We start from the raw sequence: 16,228 nt of genomic DNA, 5'->3' as shown, positions 1-16,228 counted from the left end.
AGAACGTTGAGCAGAATTTGTTGTGAAAAATAGGGGAGGAAGTGGAAAAGTTGGGAGAAGTTTCTGTTAAAGCTGTTCATCAGAATGTTTCTTAATTCTTCGTCAAACTTGTCAAATAGCTTTCAAGTAATACTGCCTATTTGCCACCTGATATGCACTCTTTAAAAAGACTGGCGTAGGAGAAAATGGGGTTCATAATATTTTTACATAATGGGAAATTAAACGGGGCATTCAGTGGTCAGTATGGAACAAGACATACTGAGTTCTTGGAGTCTGGCTTTAAAAGTAAAAATAGGTAGAAAGACCTATTGATTCCTGTAGTACTTGAAGCAGACAATTAGCAGGATATGAATTATTTTTTTATAAAGACACTGTGACGATAATGAACAACAAAGATTATTTTTTTCTTTTTCTAATGCACTTCAAACAAAAGTAGTTGGGATTTTTTTTATTGCCAAAATTTTCTTACCAGACTTATTTAAAATATTTTGTTGGTTTTGTGGTGGTGGTTTTCGGGGGTTTTTTTTGGTGTATGTGTGGGGGGTTTAGGTTTGTTTTTTATTTTTAAATGGATTGGGGGGGGAAATTTAAAGGTAAGCTATTTTTGCTGGAATTCAGTTTTCTCTCTGATGACTTCTGTTACTGTCTTCATAAATAATGTGTTTTATTCTTTTATTTTCATTAAGTCATCAAGCTAGTCTGCAAGTTGAATCTTTGCAAGAGCAGTTAAACCTCGTTTCCAAGCAGAGAGATGAGACTGTGCTACAGCTCACCATCTCACAGGACCAAGTGAAGCAGTATGCATTGTCACTGGCCAACCTGCAGATGGTACTAGAGCAATTCCAACAGGGTAAGTTTTGTCAAGAAATAAAGATCGCAACAAGCATTTTTCGGCTGGGATACTTACCAGATTTTGGTGCTTTTTAATTATTAATTACCTGGTTTCCGTTTTCATAGCTTGAGTTTCAGAAGCTGTTGTCTTTTAAAAAAACTTTCAAAACCAATTTTGGCCCTGTGAAAACTGGTGGTCAATATGGCATTTATGAAATTGGAATTCCACCTCTACCTTATGAAGACCAGATATGATAATGCTGAGGTTTTGTAATTGCATATCCCAAAAAGAGTTACATGTTGTGAATCAAGATGTTTTGGTTTGTGTTTTAACCCTTTAGAAGAAAAAGCTATGTATTCAGCAGAACTGGAGAAACACCAAAACCAGACTGCAGAATGGAAGAAAAAAGCAGAAAAGTTAGAAGAAAAAGTTATATCACTGCAGGTAGGCTGAATAATGAAATTGAACCCTATGAAACTGAATATTAATTGTTGACTGAATTTTTTGACTACTGTGTTGTTACTGTCTTACGAGTACATCGTTATACAATTGTTCTCTCTTCCTTGGAAGAGAGGGGGGCACTAATAAGAAGGTCAGCAAAGTAGTATTCCTCTGCTGACTGTCCATTTTCTGAGAATGTTTACAATCCAGTTATTCTAAAGAACGAGTTGAAGCCTCTGCATCTGTTACGTTTTATCTGTGTTGAATTAGCATAATTGTGATAGTGAACTCTCTTGCTTGTCTTTTTGTCCCTTTCCTGTGCTTTATTCAGGAAAGTTTAGGAGAGGCAAATGCCGCACTGGATGCAGCATCAAGGCTTACTGAGCAGCTTGACGTCAAAGAGGAGCAGATTGAAGAACTTAAGAAAGAAGGTACCTGCTTTTTTATGTTTCTGCTTAAAACATTCCAAGCAGCTGAGATGACAATGTAGTATTCCTAGAAACTTTGCAAAATGTGTTTCATATGAGGAAAAGAATAATTCTCTTGTCACCTTTTGAGGACTTCCCTATTTATAAAGGATATCTGCAAAAGTATGTTTACCTTCTGTTAGGGATCTTTCTCAAAAGGAAGTCCTGTAGTCAGTGAGTTTTATGGTTGCTTGGTTTGGGTGTTATTTCCCCCCTAAATACTAAAGCCCTTGATTTACCTCTGTAAGTATGTTTTTTAAAAGTTTGTGAAATACTAAGTGGTGTCAGATTTTTCCACAGTAACTACCTACCTAACTGACAGAGACATAGGAATACAGTGAGGTACAGAGAAAGGGGGTGCTGTTGGTTAGAGATGTAGAGAAAGCAGCTCTTGCATGGATATGAGGCTGTCTGAAGAGTTTATTTGGAAGGTCTTGGACGCATCTTTAGACTGTATTTTTAAATCTCATTTCAAATAAGCTTCCTGATTGCTCATATTTAGAAATATGCCATTCGTATTGTTCTCAGATTAAGTATTCTAATATTTGATGAATCTTATTACTTTGGATTTGAAGACAAAACTTGGCCAGCTGGTAGAGGAATTTGCCAGAAGAAACATTTATGAAAAAGAGGAAAGTTATTTATGGTGAGCATGGTCAGAAATTGGAATAGGTTGCCCAGGGATGTGGAGTGTCCATCCATGAAGATATTCAAAACCCAACTGGCCATGGTCCAGGACAGCCTGCTGTAGATGACTCTGCTTGAGCAGAGGGGTTGGACTAGATGATCTAGAGGTCTAGAGGTCTCTTCCAACATAAATGTTTCTTTGATTTTGTGATTCTGTTAATGTTTTGGAATGTGGTTTGGGTTTGCGTTTTTTCCTCTTTCTGACATCACAGAAACGTGAATTATGTAGGAGATGCGTAGCCTTCTCTTTTATAAACACATTTAGTATTATAAACACATTTTAGGAAAGCCTAAAAAGGTAGAATAACATTTTACTAAAAATTGATGCCATTTCAATGTATTTCTGTTTTATGGCCCTATGCTATTTAGTCTAATCAAATGGAAAAATATGAAATTAAATTTCTATACAATGTATTTGTACATGAAACATCAGTAAGATTTATAAGCTCAGACGCACGTAAGAGATGACAGAATAGCAATGAGTAACATAAGGTCACTTTTTTCATTACTGCATTAATTTTAGTTTTTATGAGAAAGGAGTCACAGCAAGCAGGACTTAGTCCTAATAATAATTTTGCTGGATTTCTGTACTTACATTTCAGCCCTGACTTGTAATTTTGTCTGCAATGTTTCATTGAGCCAAGAGGGAAAGACACTTCTCTGTGTCTAGTTGCACAATGGTTCTGATATGGGTGAAATTGTTAAAGAGTACTGACTGCTGAGGGAATACTAATTAGGCTTTTTTCTCTCTTTTTTTTTTTTTATCTGTCTTTTCCTCCTTTTTACCAACTGAGACCTGCTTTCTCTTTCCTCCTTTATTTCTGAGGGTCATGGTATTTTTCTATTACTGCAGCATCCCCTGGTCAGGCTTTCACTGAGCATATGGGATAACTAAAATCAGAGGAAAACTTGTGATTGGTTCCTGAAGTGGCTCTAAAAAGGGACCTTGAAGAGCAGAGGTTTCTCACTCTCTGTGATCACTTAACAGCTCTTACTTTCTGGGGGTTTTTTCCCCATGTCTGTGGGAAATTTTTGGATGAATGCCTTTAATTAAGGCTTGCTGGGGAAGACCTGGAACACCATCTCTGCTGGATGCTGTGGTAACTCTTGCTCTGAATATGTACAACTAATTATTGCTATTAATGTTTAAATTATGTTCTCGAAATAAACAATATTTTCTTAAGACATACTTGCTTATGATCAAATAGTTGGTGTGAAAAGTCATTTGAAAGTCTTCACAATTTCAGCAAGAACTCTACAAAAAGTTACGACCGTTCTACTACATAATTTAATGTGTACTTACTTAAATTTAGTTGTGTCTAAGTGCAATTTGGCATCCAAATGGGCATCATAGGAGTGCGCCCTGAGTTCACATATGAATTTTACAAGCTAAATTAAAGTTCAAGTCCAACTAAATACTGACATTTTTGAATCTCTGTCTCACTACAGACATTTACAGCAAAAGTGTTCAAACACCCTGGATTGAAATTAACTTTGACGTAGGCAAATACAGCACTCTGAAATGGGAAGCTCTTCATTAGTGGTTAATTTTGCATATGAAAGCAGGAGGGATTTGAACTTCAAGAGAAAACTGAATCTCAGTATTTTATCAAGCTATATTGTATTGGCAAGCTATTTACTTGTTAAGAGACTTGAAAAGGGATTGTTGCATAAAGGAAACAGCACTTTAATGTTGTAGAATAAATTATAATTTTTACTGAAAAAAGGAGACCACTCCATTTTCTCTATTTACACAAGAAAACACATAATGTCTTATTGAAAATTGGCCAAATACATTCCCAGACACAGTTTTGTTGGCCAAATCTTTTGAAGGATTTCTTTATAGATTTTTTTTGGCAGGAGAAGTGATTTTAATGGAAAAGTATACGATGTACCAGATGCAGTTTTCTGGATTGCCATAAATGGTTAACAAATTACTGGAGACTGTTGTAAATGTCTGGTTTACAGCAGTCCATGCTGAATTTTGGCTCTGGACTTTTTTTGTTATTCAGTCTTCATACACATGAAATACAAGTTTTAAGTCCTTTTCAACTGTAAAATTCTATTTTAGAAGGAAATATTCCATTTAAAAAATATGTTTAATGATAGAGTTGCATAGTCACTGTGGATGGAATATAGCTGTGTAGCTGTCCTTAAAAGTTGGTCCTCTTTGATACAAGATCTTTCTGTCAGGAAAAAAAAACACCAAACAGTAACATTTCATTTAAATTGTTAATACATTTGTTTTAAAATTCATCACAAATAAAAATTGAAAAGGAAACTCATAATGGTATTGCTTTGAAGAGCAATAGCGACAACATAACATATACTTGAAACTTGTTTTCAGATGCTGTTTGTCTTTTTGCAGCATTAGTAGTTTAGCTTAATTCTCTTACTCTGTGGCGACCCAAATAATTCAGCTACTGTGTATGCTCCTACAGCTGTTATCATTCCATAATTATATTGACAATGTTTCTGTTCAAGTATTGGGCTCCTATTTAACCACATTTACAAAGTACCATAATTTAAGTAAGTTTAAACCTTAAAACCATAGATTAATTCTGTGCCTCACCCTGGTGTTTTGAGAGGGAGTGGTGCTGAAGAGCTGTCATACTATTGGAATTGATTTCAGTGCATATGGATGTAGTTGTTACAAGATGTATTGTTGTATAATATATATAATTTTGTTTGGGTTTTAACTTGTTCTGAATAAGGAGTTTAATCTTTATGTTCCTTGAATAGGAGCTTTCCCAGCATGACACGAGTTAGTTTGTTCTACTCTGTACTTTCTAAAATTCATGTCTGTGAAGTAAAACATTTATATAAAGATGTGGAGTATTTGAACGGGACGTATTAGGTTGCATCTATTTCACAGCCTAGCTCTTTGGTGTGTGTATACCAGAAGTCTGTGCAGGTTCCATGGAGTTATTGGTGTTGAGAACCATGTTGTGTCAACTTACTTGTGGCATGCATTTATTAAAGATTGAAGGCCATGTGCAAACTAAAGTGGAATGTATTTCATGCATCCTGGATGATCTGAAGGATATAAACTTTATAAAAGTCACTTTCCATACAAAGATGTTGAGGCTTTTTAGAAATTAACTACAAGAAAAGTGTATCTTTTGTGGGTTTGGTTTTGGTTTTTAAATGAAGCACTGTTAATTAGGGGAGGGACATTTAAGTTGATCAGCAGTTTTTCCATAGGATTTGAAGATAAGCATTCAACCTTAGAGAGGGAAAAGAGAAAAAGCTCGCCATTTCTGCTTATATAACTATGGGGTAGAGTTGGTTTTCACATGGATAGTCCATGTTGTATTTTTCAACCTTTTTTGTGTGATTAAGACTTACTTCTACTTTTATTAGGAAAAAAGTGAGTTCAAAGGTAGTATCTTGTAGAACCCCATTTTGGAGAAAAATTTTATTTTTACTGTGTTAAGGTATATCCATTTTTTAGTTTATCGTCTAAGAATTCTTTGTACCTTGTAATTATTTTTTTTTTCCTTGTCTGAAAACTTCTTGCTGCCAATGTTCTTAAATCCTGTTTGGGGATTTAAGTGAGAAGTTTTTCTAGCACTTTTACTCCTGTGTTTTTTGTATAAACTTGTGTAGACCTGTACATCAGATAATTTTATTCTTTGTGCCTGGTTTCCTTACAATCAGAATGTTGTAAAATATTTATGGCAAGTAAAACTTTTAGGAGAGTTTTTTTTTCCTTTATTGTGAGCTTTATTTTATAGTTTTGTGGGAGGTCAGAGGAAGCCTGAGTTACTGGCATAGAATGGTTGGGGTAATTGGGTGTATTCTGTATTTGACCTAACAAGTAATTTGTGTTAGTGGAATCTTAGAATTGTAGAGAAGTTGGTGCTGTGAAATTATTGGGCAAGAGTGAATATAACAATATCATGCCATGGTTCCTTTTATTGAAACGGGCTACTATGTTTGTATCTCCCTCATTAAACACTCTGATGTCATGGCGCTCAAGTGTGTAGATAGTGGAAAAATAATTGATTAAGGTCAGGAACTTCAGAAAGCTGAAAAGCTCTAGCAGTAGCGAATGCAGAATCTAAACTCCTCTCTTGCTGTTTTAATAGTTCCTGTTTTGGGTTTGTGGAGAGGAAAAATAGGATCCTTTGTGTAGGCCAAGAAAGCTGGTATTGGTGTTGTGATATCCCAGATGAACAGATTTCATTGCAGCCAATATAGAAAAATATCAGAACTTGGAGGCAGCATGCAAAAAAGGCAGAAAATATGTGTAGTGACTCCTAACGCTCTCCTAGACAAGCTCATATGAACTAACTTATACTGGCCTATTCATTTAATTTGTAGGCCGTGATGCCAGGCTGAAAGTACTTGCCATTTTCCTCTCAATTTTGCCTTCTGTTTGTGGTAGCTGTGGCATTTCACGTCTGCCACTTTTTAACTGAATATTTATATTCCCAAAAGTATGGGGAATCTTGCATAAAACTCTGCAGAGCCTTTCTTGCTGCTATACCAAATTGTGGAGAGCAGCACTGCTCCTAGGATACATTAGTGTGTTCCAGCACGTTGTTGCAAGAGCTTCAATCAGTTAACAGGAGTGGGAAGGGTCCTAACAGAAGAGACCTGCAACAAGTTACGGATGTTGGCTCCGTGAGGCAGTAATTCTCCTGGGAGACTGGTGAACTGCTTAGAACGTCAAGGCTTTAGCAACCTGATAGTAGAATATGCAGAATAGCTGGGTTTAGGAAATACTTGAGGTTAAGTACGAAGATCAAAAGACCTGATGCCAACATACAGTTTGGTCAGGTTATGAAAAAGATTGTCACCACAGGACTATAGCCCTTAATCAAGCGTTTGTTTCCAGTTCTGTATTACCTAGGAGGAACAGCAGTTCATCAGAACTTCAGCAATTTATTTATTTTCTGTGTGTTCCTGTATTTTAGTATTATCATTTCAGAAGTTTTAGCTTCCAATTTAAAATAATGATCACTTATTAGATTGACCCTTTTTATGCAAAATCAAGCTAATTTTGTTTTTTTTAAAAAGTACCATAACAGTATTAACATATTGTTATTTTAAAATGTGTGTTATTAATAAGTTTTGCAACAAAGTTTCAGAGTTTCAATTTTTATTTATTTGTTATGACCTAACATTTTATAGGTGAGATTAGAAGAGAAATGTTAGAAGATGTACAAAATAAACTAATGGATCTTATGAACAGCACAGAAGGAAAAGTGGACAAGTAAGTCTTTAGTGAAAGGCTTGGTACACACTTTTTATTCCTCACAGTGTTCAGATATGTTACTAACACAGCTGTAAAAGTAGTGCAGAACTGGGCTTCTGTATGTGATCTTGTAATTATACTTTGATTACTTTGGCATTTTTCGATTGGTGGTTGTAAATAGTAATTTTTATTAGTGAAACCAGTGTGTATGTAAATTTGGATTACTGATATTTTTCTTAAGTTGAAGTGCACTTCTGTAGCTTGAGTTCTGCAAATGGAGATAAAAGTTCTTAATGAAAGTCTGTTATGTCTAAGGTGTGAACAGCAAGCCCTCCCATGTAGCTAGCATCACCTGGATGTTGTGTAAACCCCTCTTCCTGGGTTTTAGTGGTTTTTTTTGTTTGTTTGTTTGGGTTCCCCACCCCCCACACTCTGTTTACCTGAACTGAAACAGGGGTAGACAAATGGGTTCCCCTGTTCCCTTGCTTATGTCTTGATTTGGGACGTGCATGTCTGCAGTTAAGTGTCTGTTTAAACAGTCTCCTGAATCAAGAATAAATATTGTCCCTACTTGTAGTACTTATGTCAGACTTGCTCAGGCACAACTCAGTTTCACCTTACTGCATAAGTATTGCTAATGCTGTCCAAATTGACACTTCTGTATAAGCAATGTTATAACTTGTAGGGGAAGGAAATTGGTTCCTTGCATTAGATTTGTTTATTTGGATTATTTTAAGTTAGGCAAGAGTATGAGGAATAATTGCATCAGTATTACTGTATAACAGTCTTCCTTTGTTCTCCAGGGTCCTGATGAGAAATCTCTTTGTTGGACATTTTCATACTCCAAAAAATAAACGTCCTGAAGTGTTAAGGTTAATGGGAAGTATCTTGGGAATAAAGAAGGAAGAACTTGATCAGGTAATACTTCGTAGAAAACTAGACTTCCCTTTTTATTTGTGGAATCCTTGCCTGAAAATAGAATGACTTGCTGCTAAACTAAATGTAACTGTCCCCCTACTTCTTGTGGGGAAAGTGTGGGTTTTGTTCTTCATCTGAATTAATTTTTTGTGGGACATGCTGATCTTAATATAATCTTTTGATAACACTATTTTAATAGAGTGGATCTCATTTTGCTGAGGAGTGCTAATGTGGAAGGGTAGGTATTTAACTTTGTGCTGTTATGTCTTATAACATGTAATATATCAGTTACAGAAAAGTAAGCCAGTTTTGTATGTACCACTAGGTATTGTGAAGAAGGTGGGGCTTATGTTTTTAAGTAAAGAGCCAGGGTTTTAAACTGCCAGTCTTTGGGAGGCAGAGAATAAATTTTTGACAGTAATTAAAGTTTTGAGATTTTTTTTTTATTATTTATCTGTGTAATTACCATGTAGTTATGATAAATATAATGAGCACAGTGTTGCAGTTTCTTTTACCTGTTGCTTTATTTTTAGTTTCTTAACTTTTTTTGGTTTTTGTTTTTGGTTTTTTTTTAATACTTTCTAGTTATTATCTGAAGACCAAAGAGGAGTTACAAGTTGGGTGACTGGCTGGCTTGGTGGAGGAGCTGGGTCAAAAAGTGTCCCTAGTACACCTTTGAGGCCAACTCATCAGAACATTTTTAATAGTGTAAGAATTGTGTGCATTCTCTGTTTGAGTGGAAAAAATGGGGCAGTTGCATATTAATGCCGATGTTCGGCTCATCAGTATATTGAGCTTCACGTATTGATGCTGCAGTATCTTAAGATTATTTGGTTTTGTGCAACTGCTTTGCCATAAGGATTTTTTTCCTGCACTAAATAAATATGTAGGCATTGATGAAAATTATACAATGCTAAGTGTTGGGCTAATACAGAAATCGCTGTTCCACTGGTTCCTGGGATCACTGGCTTCTTACAGTATGGACTTGATCTTGCAAGCTGACAGGTTAAATACATGTGGGAGTCTGGGACTGTGTGACACTCAGCAGTGTAGAAGACTGTGACATCATATTTTGATGACTGTGTTCCCATGTGTCCTTTGAATTTCATTTGAAAAGCTTTCTTAGCTGCTGCAGCTAGCACTTCTTATATTCAGCATAATAAAGCTGATATTTTAAGCTTTCAAATACTGTAAAGCAACAGTTCTCGGCATCATCCATGGGAGCAGTTTATCTGTGGAACTTTCCATTTTGCAGACCAGTAAAAGCACTCTCAAGATTAGAGCACTGAGGGATTGGGCTTTTGGGATTAACATTCATTTTTTGCTTATTGAGCTAGAAAAGCACAGTGAGAACTGATTCCTGTAAATTATCTTGAAGTGTAGGGATTGGGGTTTTGCCCACAAAAACAATGCAGGCACTTAGGCCACCAGAGGATTGTGGTCTGATTAACTACAGACATAAAAGAGGAAAATCAATGCTTTTCTATGTATAGCACAGGCTTTACTAAGCAAGATTCCATTATGTGATGCTACTGACACATTAGTCATTCCATGTTTCCTTTATTCAAGACTTTTAAAACCCATTGCTTTATTTGACAGAGAAATGTTTTAAGTTCTATGTGTTTCTGGAAGAGTGATTTGCTTGAGCCCATGCTCAGGAAATACTGTGATTTCAGTAGCAGCATGGGATTCTTGAAACAATTGGCGTAAATCAATAATGCAACCATGGTGGACATGAGTGTTATCTTTAGAGTATAATTTTCACATAAATATCACTTACTGAGACAACCAAAACCTGTGTATTTTGAAAATAAATTTGTCACAAAGTACCAATACAAAGTTCTTGAGAGCCTGTTGACAGCTTTTTGTTTTATGTATGTATTTTTAACTTAGATATTTTTCAACAGAGCATCAGTAAAATATAATAACTAGTAGCTTCTTGTAGTCTTTTTCAGAATTGTTTGTGAAATTCCTCGAAACAGAATCTTGCCCAAGTATTCCTCCACCCAAGCTGTCTGTTCATGATATGAAACTTTTAGGAGCAGCAGGAACTGGTAAAACTAGCAGTACTCCATCCAACAGTCAAATGCAAGGTAACATTTAAAGGAAATCTGAACCTTTACACAGCACATAAATAACTAAAGATAGAATCTTCAAGGGGATTTCAGTGATTCTGTGCTTCCTCACTTATGAACTATGAATTTGATTTCTCCCCTCATGCCCTTGTTTCCTTCTCCTCCCACTCCTCCTTCCCACTGCTTCTATACCCTACTTCCTAAAATTTCAATACAGAATATTAGAAGGACCAAATTCCCTTAGATATGGAAAGGATTTAACAGCACCTGTTAGAGCCAAACAGATGCTATGCAGGCAACTCCGTACGGTATCAGTGAAGAGAGTCCTGATTTTCAGTATTCCTGTTGATCAGATCACTGAGTGAAGAATGCAGGTAATACCAGCCTTGTAGTGCCTCTCTGGTATGTAGGACCGGGTTGCTCAGAGAGGACTGAAACAAAATCAGTAGATGGCGTGATTTGAAATCTCTGTAAGCTGTGCATGAGTATTGACTTCAGTTTTTCTAAGGCAGAGAGGAATTATGCTTGTATTATGTATAGTGAAATTAATGCTCTTTGTCAGTTTAGCTGATCCAGTTTGTACTTAATTTTTTACGTACGTTTAAAACTTCACCTTAATACAGTCCTGCTGATTTGCAGCTTGTTTTGATTGAAACTTTTAATTGTAAACTCAAATAACCCCAACAAACCCAACCCCCAAATACTATGTATTGTATAGATATACAGAGAGAGAGATGCTAAAAAGTCTTTCAATTCACCTAAAGTAGTTGGATGTCCAAGGTATAAATGTCTACTGTGAAATACCAGTTTATCTCTGAAAGCAGTATTTTTTTTACTTTTTAAATAAACCTAAATAAAACTTAACTTTCTTTTTACTCTTCTTCCTTACTGTAACTACACTTACTGTAGTGTAACAGTAATATAATAGGTACAGTACCTATTTTACTTGACAAAAAAACCTATTTCTTTGTCTGGAAGAATGAAATTATTGGTTCCTTTTCTCCGTTCAGGAGATAAATTGCTGGCTTGTAAAACTAGACACCCATTATATATATATATATATATATATATATCCCTTTAGTTTTTTGGGTGCTTTAAGTTTTTTGTTCCTTGAAATAAACTATATGGTAGCAATTTCTAAGTGCTGAACACAAATACCAGTACAATATCCACATAGAAATGTATTTATGAGAATTGGGATATTTACATGATGTAAGATCTTTTTTAAAATAAAAAAAAAAGCTGAATGAAATCACTTATCCAAACAATTAGTATGATACAGGAATGTTAGTCTGGTTTCTGTTCTACATTTGGTGTAGGAACCTTGAGAACAGGTTACACCTGGACCTGACTGATGATTTGATGGGGAAAGGTGAGGAGGGACAAGTCAGTTCTTAGATTTAGAAAAAAAGTTTAGTAATACTTTATTAAAACTAGAATTTTGTTAGAATTTGACTAATGAGCAAACGTTGTTTTGCCTCAAAACTAAGTTGCGACACTCTGTGATGTTTATTGCAGGGGTTGAGTGTGGGCTGACCCTGGGGAAGCTGTGTCAGTACACTGTGGGGTGGGAAACCCGCCAGTGTGCTGCATTGTTGTGCATGCACAAGGGACCTTGCACCTTCACATAGTGCTGGAGTCAATGTGGCAGATAATTCATGCCTGACGTTGCATGCATGAAGTGAACCTTGGCAAAAGGTGTTTGATGCTTGTCACAGAGGTGCCTGGACTGTCAACTGAATTGTAGCTGCCGATAAGCATGACGTGGTTGGCAGGTCCTGGGAGTGCCCTGATCTTTGTCAGTCTTGTAAGTAGCAGCTTGAAGTGTAGATATAGGAATTCTTCAGCAAAAGTAACAGTGGTAGCTGAGATCCAAGATGAGAGAAGAGAGAGTGAAAATCTTTGAGAGCATCCATGTGAGGTCCAGTCTATGGCAAGAAGATAGGATTGTCATGTTGCAAAAGTAATACACAAAGATGTGAACAAATGCTGTAAAATTGTGTAGACTTATGAATGCTTTCTAACATTTTCTTGTATTTTGTTTTGAGTGTTTTGGGTTGTTTTTTTTTTTAATATTTCAGATTCTGCAGCCTCAGCAATGAGCAGAAGACCAGATGCAAACCCATTTTTAGCACGTCGATCTGCAGCAGTGCCTCTCATAATGCCCACTAGTAATTCTGGACATCTGCTTATGAAACCTATTTCTGATGCATTGCCTACTTTTACACCACTGCCAGTGTCCCCTGATGCCAGTGCTGGTGCTGTACTGAAAGATCTTCTAAAACAATAGATGACTAAAAAAAATGACAAAAGAAGAAACAATATCAATATGATGATAGTAGCACTTTAAGGAAAAGAAGAACACTATGCTGTATATAATTTACCACAATGAGGCCTTCTGTAAAGTCATGTACTTGTTTGTAATTGTACTTTGCTTTTCTTTTAATTCTAAACTCACCAGTGCTTTGGAAATTCTGACGGTGGCATGAATAACTGCTGCCTTTATAGCAGTCATTCATTTTTGGGCATGGGTTAAATATTAAACTGAGAGAAAAAACAAAATCTATCTTGTTGCTAGATTGTCACAAGACAAAAAAACCCCTTAGTAATATTCCAATGTTTCAATTATACATAAACATCATTAACTTTTTGGTGTTGAGATCCATTTTTTTCATTAAAGTGATCTGCCATTGGCAGTGGGCCTTCAAGAACCAGAATTTTTAAAAAACTAAAAATAAATAAATCTCCAGCCAAATCTGATCTTACTTGAAATGTTCAATTAATGACACAAACTCCAAAGAATAAGATAAGACAGTGAACACATGGGAGCGTGATGACTGAGCAGCTGCAGTCTTTCCACACATGATTTATGATACTTAATGTACACTAGGACATGCCTCTCTTATTTACAGGATTAGTCACATTTGGGGGCAATTAGGCATGGTAGTCTCTTTTTGTGCAATGATTTCATCCATATACACACCCCTCCGACTAATATCTGCTTTCAGGAGGCAAACCCCTCAGCACCAAGGAGTTAACTGTGGGAGTGCTTTATTTTCTAGGGGCGTCCGTGTGATGAGAGTGGGTAATTTAGCAAAAGATAGGTTCATGTTTATAAAGACACTGTATTCTAATGGTCTAAGATGTATATTTGAGAGACTTTTTATTCTGCAGGATTTTGTAGATCCAAATATAAGCTTAAAGCTTGAACACATGTATAGAATTCAAAGGGAAGAAGATGCTTACTTATCTCAAATGTGTAAATAGGTCTTTCTGAGACCAAGGCCAAAATCAGTTATTCTGTAAATTTTGCTGTGATAACTTGTACACTTTGTTTGGCAGGTAAAGAATGAAGTTGCATACTAAAGGATAAAAGTCATGCACAAGTCATCTTCATAGTGAATGTGAGATAAAACATCTTCAATTTAAAATGTGTAATTTCTAAATCTTTTTATATGCCATTCCGTGTTTTGTCAGTGTTAAGATAACTGTTGTGCAAGTTCTATATTAGAACTGTGAACCTTCCCATTTTCATTAAGATCCTGGATTAAATAGGTGTAAGACTTATATTTAAGTAAAATTAATTCCTGAAACTTGTACAGAATAAACCAAAATAATGCAAGAAAACTTTGCATTTATTTATGTAGAGGTCAGATAGTGACTTATTTTTTGTTGACTTGAAATCTAGCAGTGTTTTTGATTCCTGTATTTACCTTAAGAACTGCTTGAGCCCCTTTCCTCCTGTGTGTTAATGTATCGTGGAAGATTTATGCAAATTTGGAAGTGGATTGACCATACTGAATTTTAATTTTAAATTTTTTATTCCATTACAGACACTTTGGCAGTTTGATTTCTGAAAGGATAGCAGCCACGCATAGTATGCCAAAATAAATTCTGCATTATGTAATAAATGTAATGAGAATTTGAAATTACCTCAGCTAGAGCGTTTCAGTTTGGTACTTCAAATGTAAATCTACATTTAAACTGGACTGGAATAGGTACCTTTTTTTTTCCTATAACAAATATAAAGAAAACTGAAATCAGATGGCTTCTGTGCAGTCTCTCCTTTCCTTGTAGTTGTGTCTGTTTAAAGATATATAGCTGCTTCAGAATAAAATGGCCTTTTGGTGAGCCAAAGCAGAAGGAAACATTTAGTGTTTAAAAATATGGCTTAGATATCTTATAAATTACAGATGTACTCATGCTGGTCACTATCCTGTGAATACACTAACTGAGCAGTTAACTTTTTTGTGCAAATTTCTTCTTTAATTGCAGAGAACTCCTAGTATGTACATGTTTCTCTTCCAGGAAGCATTATAAATGCCAATAAATAAAACATAGTAAGATCATTTGTTTCTGCATGCTGTGAATTGACTCCATTTATACAGTAAGGTATGAGTTCGAGAAGGGCAATCTAAAACCAACCAAGGATAATGAAGATCTTCGGAGTTTCTCATGAAGCTACTTGGGACAGAAGAAAATCTTTTACAGGATAGACAGAAGAGGCTTCAGTCCTTAAGTGCTAGGAGGTCTGTTGAACTGCGGAGAAAATCCGCACGGCTTAGGAGGTTTCTGTTCTACGGCTTATTCCACAGCTACATTGGTGAGTTTTTTTGTTGCTTTGTTAGAAATCAGATGCACTCTGTGTTCCAGGCAGTATTTTTGCACTGAAAAGTGCACAACTACTTCATTGCCTTGTTTCTTTCTTCACTCTGAGTTTCACAGGCTATTATAAACCTTCAAGATTTGTTTTTATTGAAAGATTAGTGGACATATTTTTTCCTCTAATTTTTCTTCTGGGTTTACTTTGTGCTTGATAACTGTTTTGTATATATTTACCTTACCGGTTTCCCACATGTAAGTACATGACTCATGTAGTCTGTCCTGTTAATTGGGTGGGTCTTTCACACGGCAGCGGGGTGAAGCAGGTGCAGTAGTTGAAGATTGTTGTTCTTCATTTAACTTAATTTTCTTTTTTGTCTTGCTCTTGCAAGGAAAAAAAGAGAATGGTGGTCCTAGTTTTGGTTTAGCAAGCTGTCGGTTATCTTCAGTGTAACGAGCAACAGTTCTAGTAAGGAATTAATTTTGCAAGCTTTACATAAGGGGGAAAAATGTGTTGGGATTTTCCATTCTCCTCTTTAGACTCATTTTTTGCTGTTGTTTACTCATCCTGCATTCTATGCAAAGGAAGTAACTGGTTGATCTTCCTAATTTACTGTAAAAGAATACAGAGTGTGTGGGGATTTTGGTGTGTGGGGGTTTGTTTTTTTTTTTTAATTAAACTCTCCTGCATGAAACCAGTTAGTCAGTCATTTAATTTGTCACATTGTGGTGACCAGGGTAGAAAAAAATTGTTTAACAATCATCAGTACCCAGTCTGCATTTTATTACTGCTTCTTATATATGTTCTTGATCCATTTTGCATAGTTACTGATAAGGTGGGCTAGCTGGAATATATATATATAGCAGTGACTGACTGAAGTGGAAAAGACAGAATGGAAGATTCTTGCCTTGTAAATATTTTCACCTCCATGAAAGCTTTGCAATTTTAAGCCTTGATGTCTTCTTCCTGCCAGTTTTGATGACTTTATTGCCACATTATCGT

The 16,228-nt window shown here is 35.8% G+C and overlaps 1 protein-coding gene across 2 annotated transcripts in view; it reads left to right on the top strand.

The window, feature by feature from the left end:
- The window catches only part of TRIP11 (thyroid hormone receptor interactor 11), a 34,438-nt gene extending 19,466 nt beyond the window's left edge, over positions 1–14,972 (top strand). For both annotated transcript variants that reach the window (XM_055808103.1, XM_055808179.1), the window contains exons 13-20: positions 687–850; positions 1,173–1,276; positions 1,605–1,704; positions 7,567–7,648; positions 8,434–8,548; positions 9,134–9,256; positions 10,494–10,641; positions 12,705–14,972. In XM_055808103.1, the coding sequence (XP_055664078.1) occupies positions 687–850; positions 1,173–1,276; positions 1,605–1,704; positions 7,567–7,648; positions 8,434–8,548; positions 9,134–9,256; positions 10,494–10,641; positions 12,705–12,913 (1,045 nt within the window). In that variant the 3' untranslated portion in view covers positions 12,914–14,972. The remainder of the gene's footprint in view (positions 1–686; positions 851–1,172; positions 1,277–1,604; positions 1,705–7,566; positions 7,649–8,433; positions 8,549–9,133; positions 9,257–10,493; positions 10,642–12,704) is intronic.
- The last annotated feature ends 1,256 nt before the right edge of the window (positions 14,973–16,228 follow it).

Source organism: Falco peregrinus, chromosome 1, assembly GCF_023634155.1.
Source record: "Falco peregrinus isolate bFalPer1 chromosome 1, bFalPer1.pri, whole genome shotgun sequence".
Classification (NCBI taxonomy): Eukaryota; Metazoa; Chordata; class Aves; order Falconiformes; family Falconidae; genus Falco; species Falco peregrinus.
The sequence above is the reverse complement of the archived record's forward strand: the minus strand, read 5'-3'. Positions and strand labels throughout refer to the sequence as shown.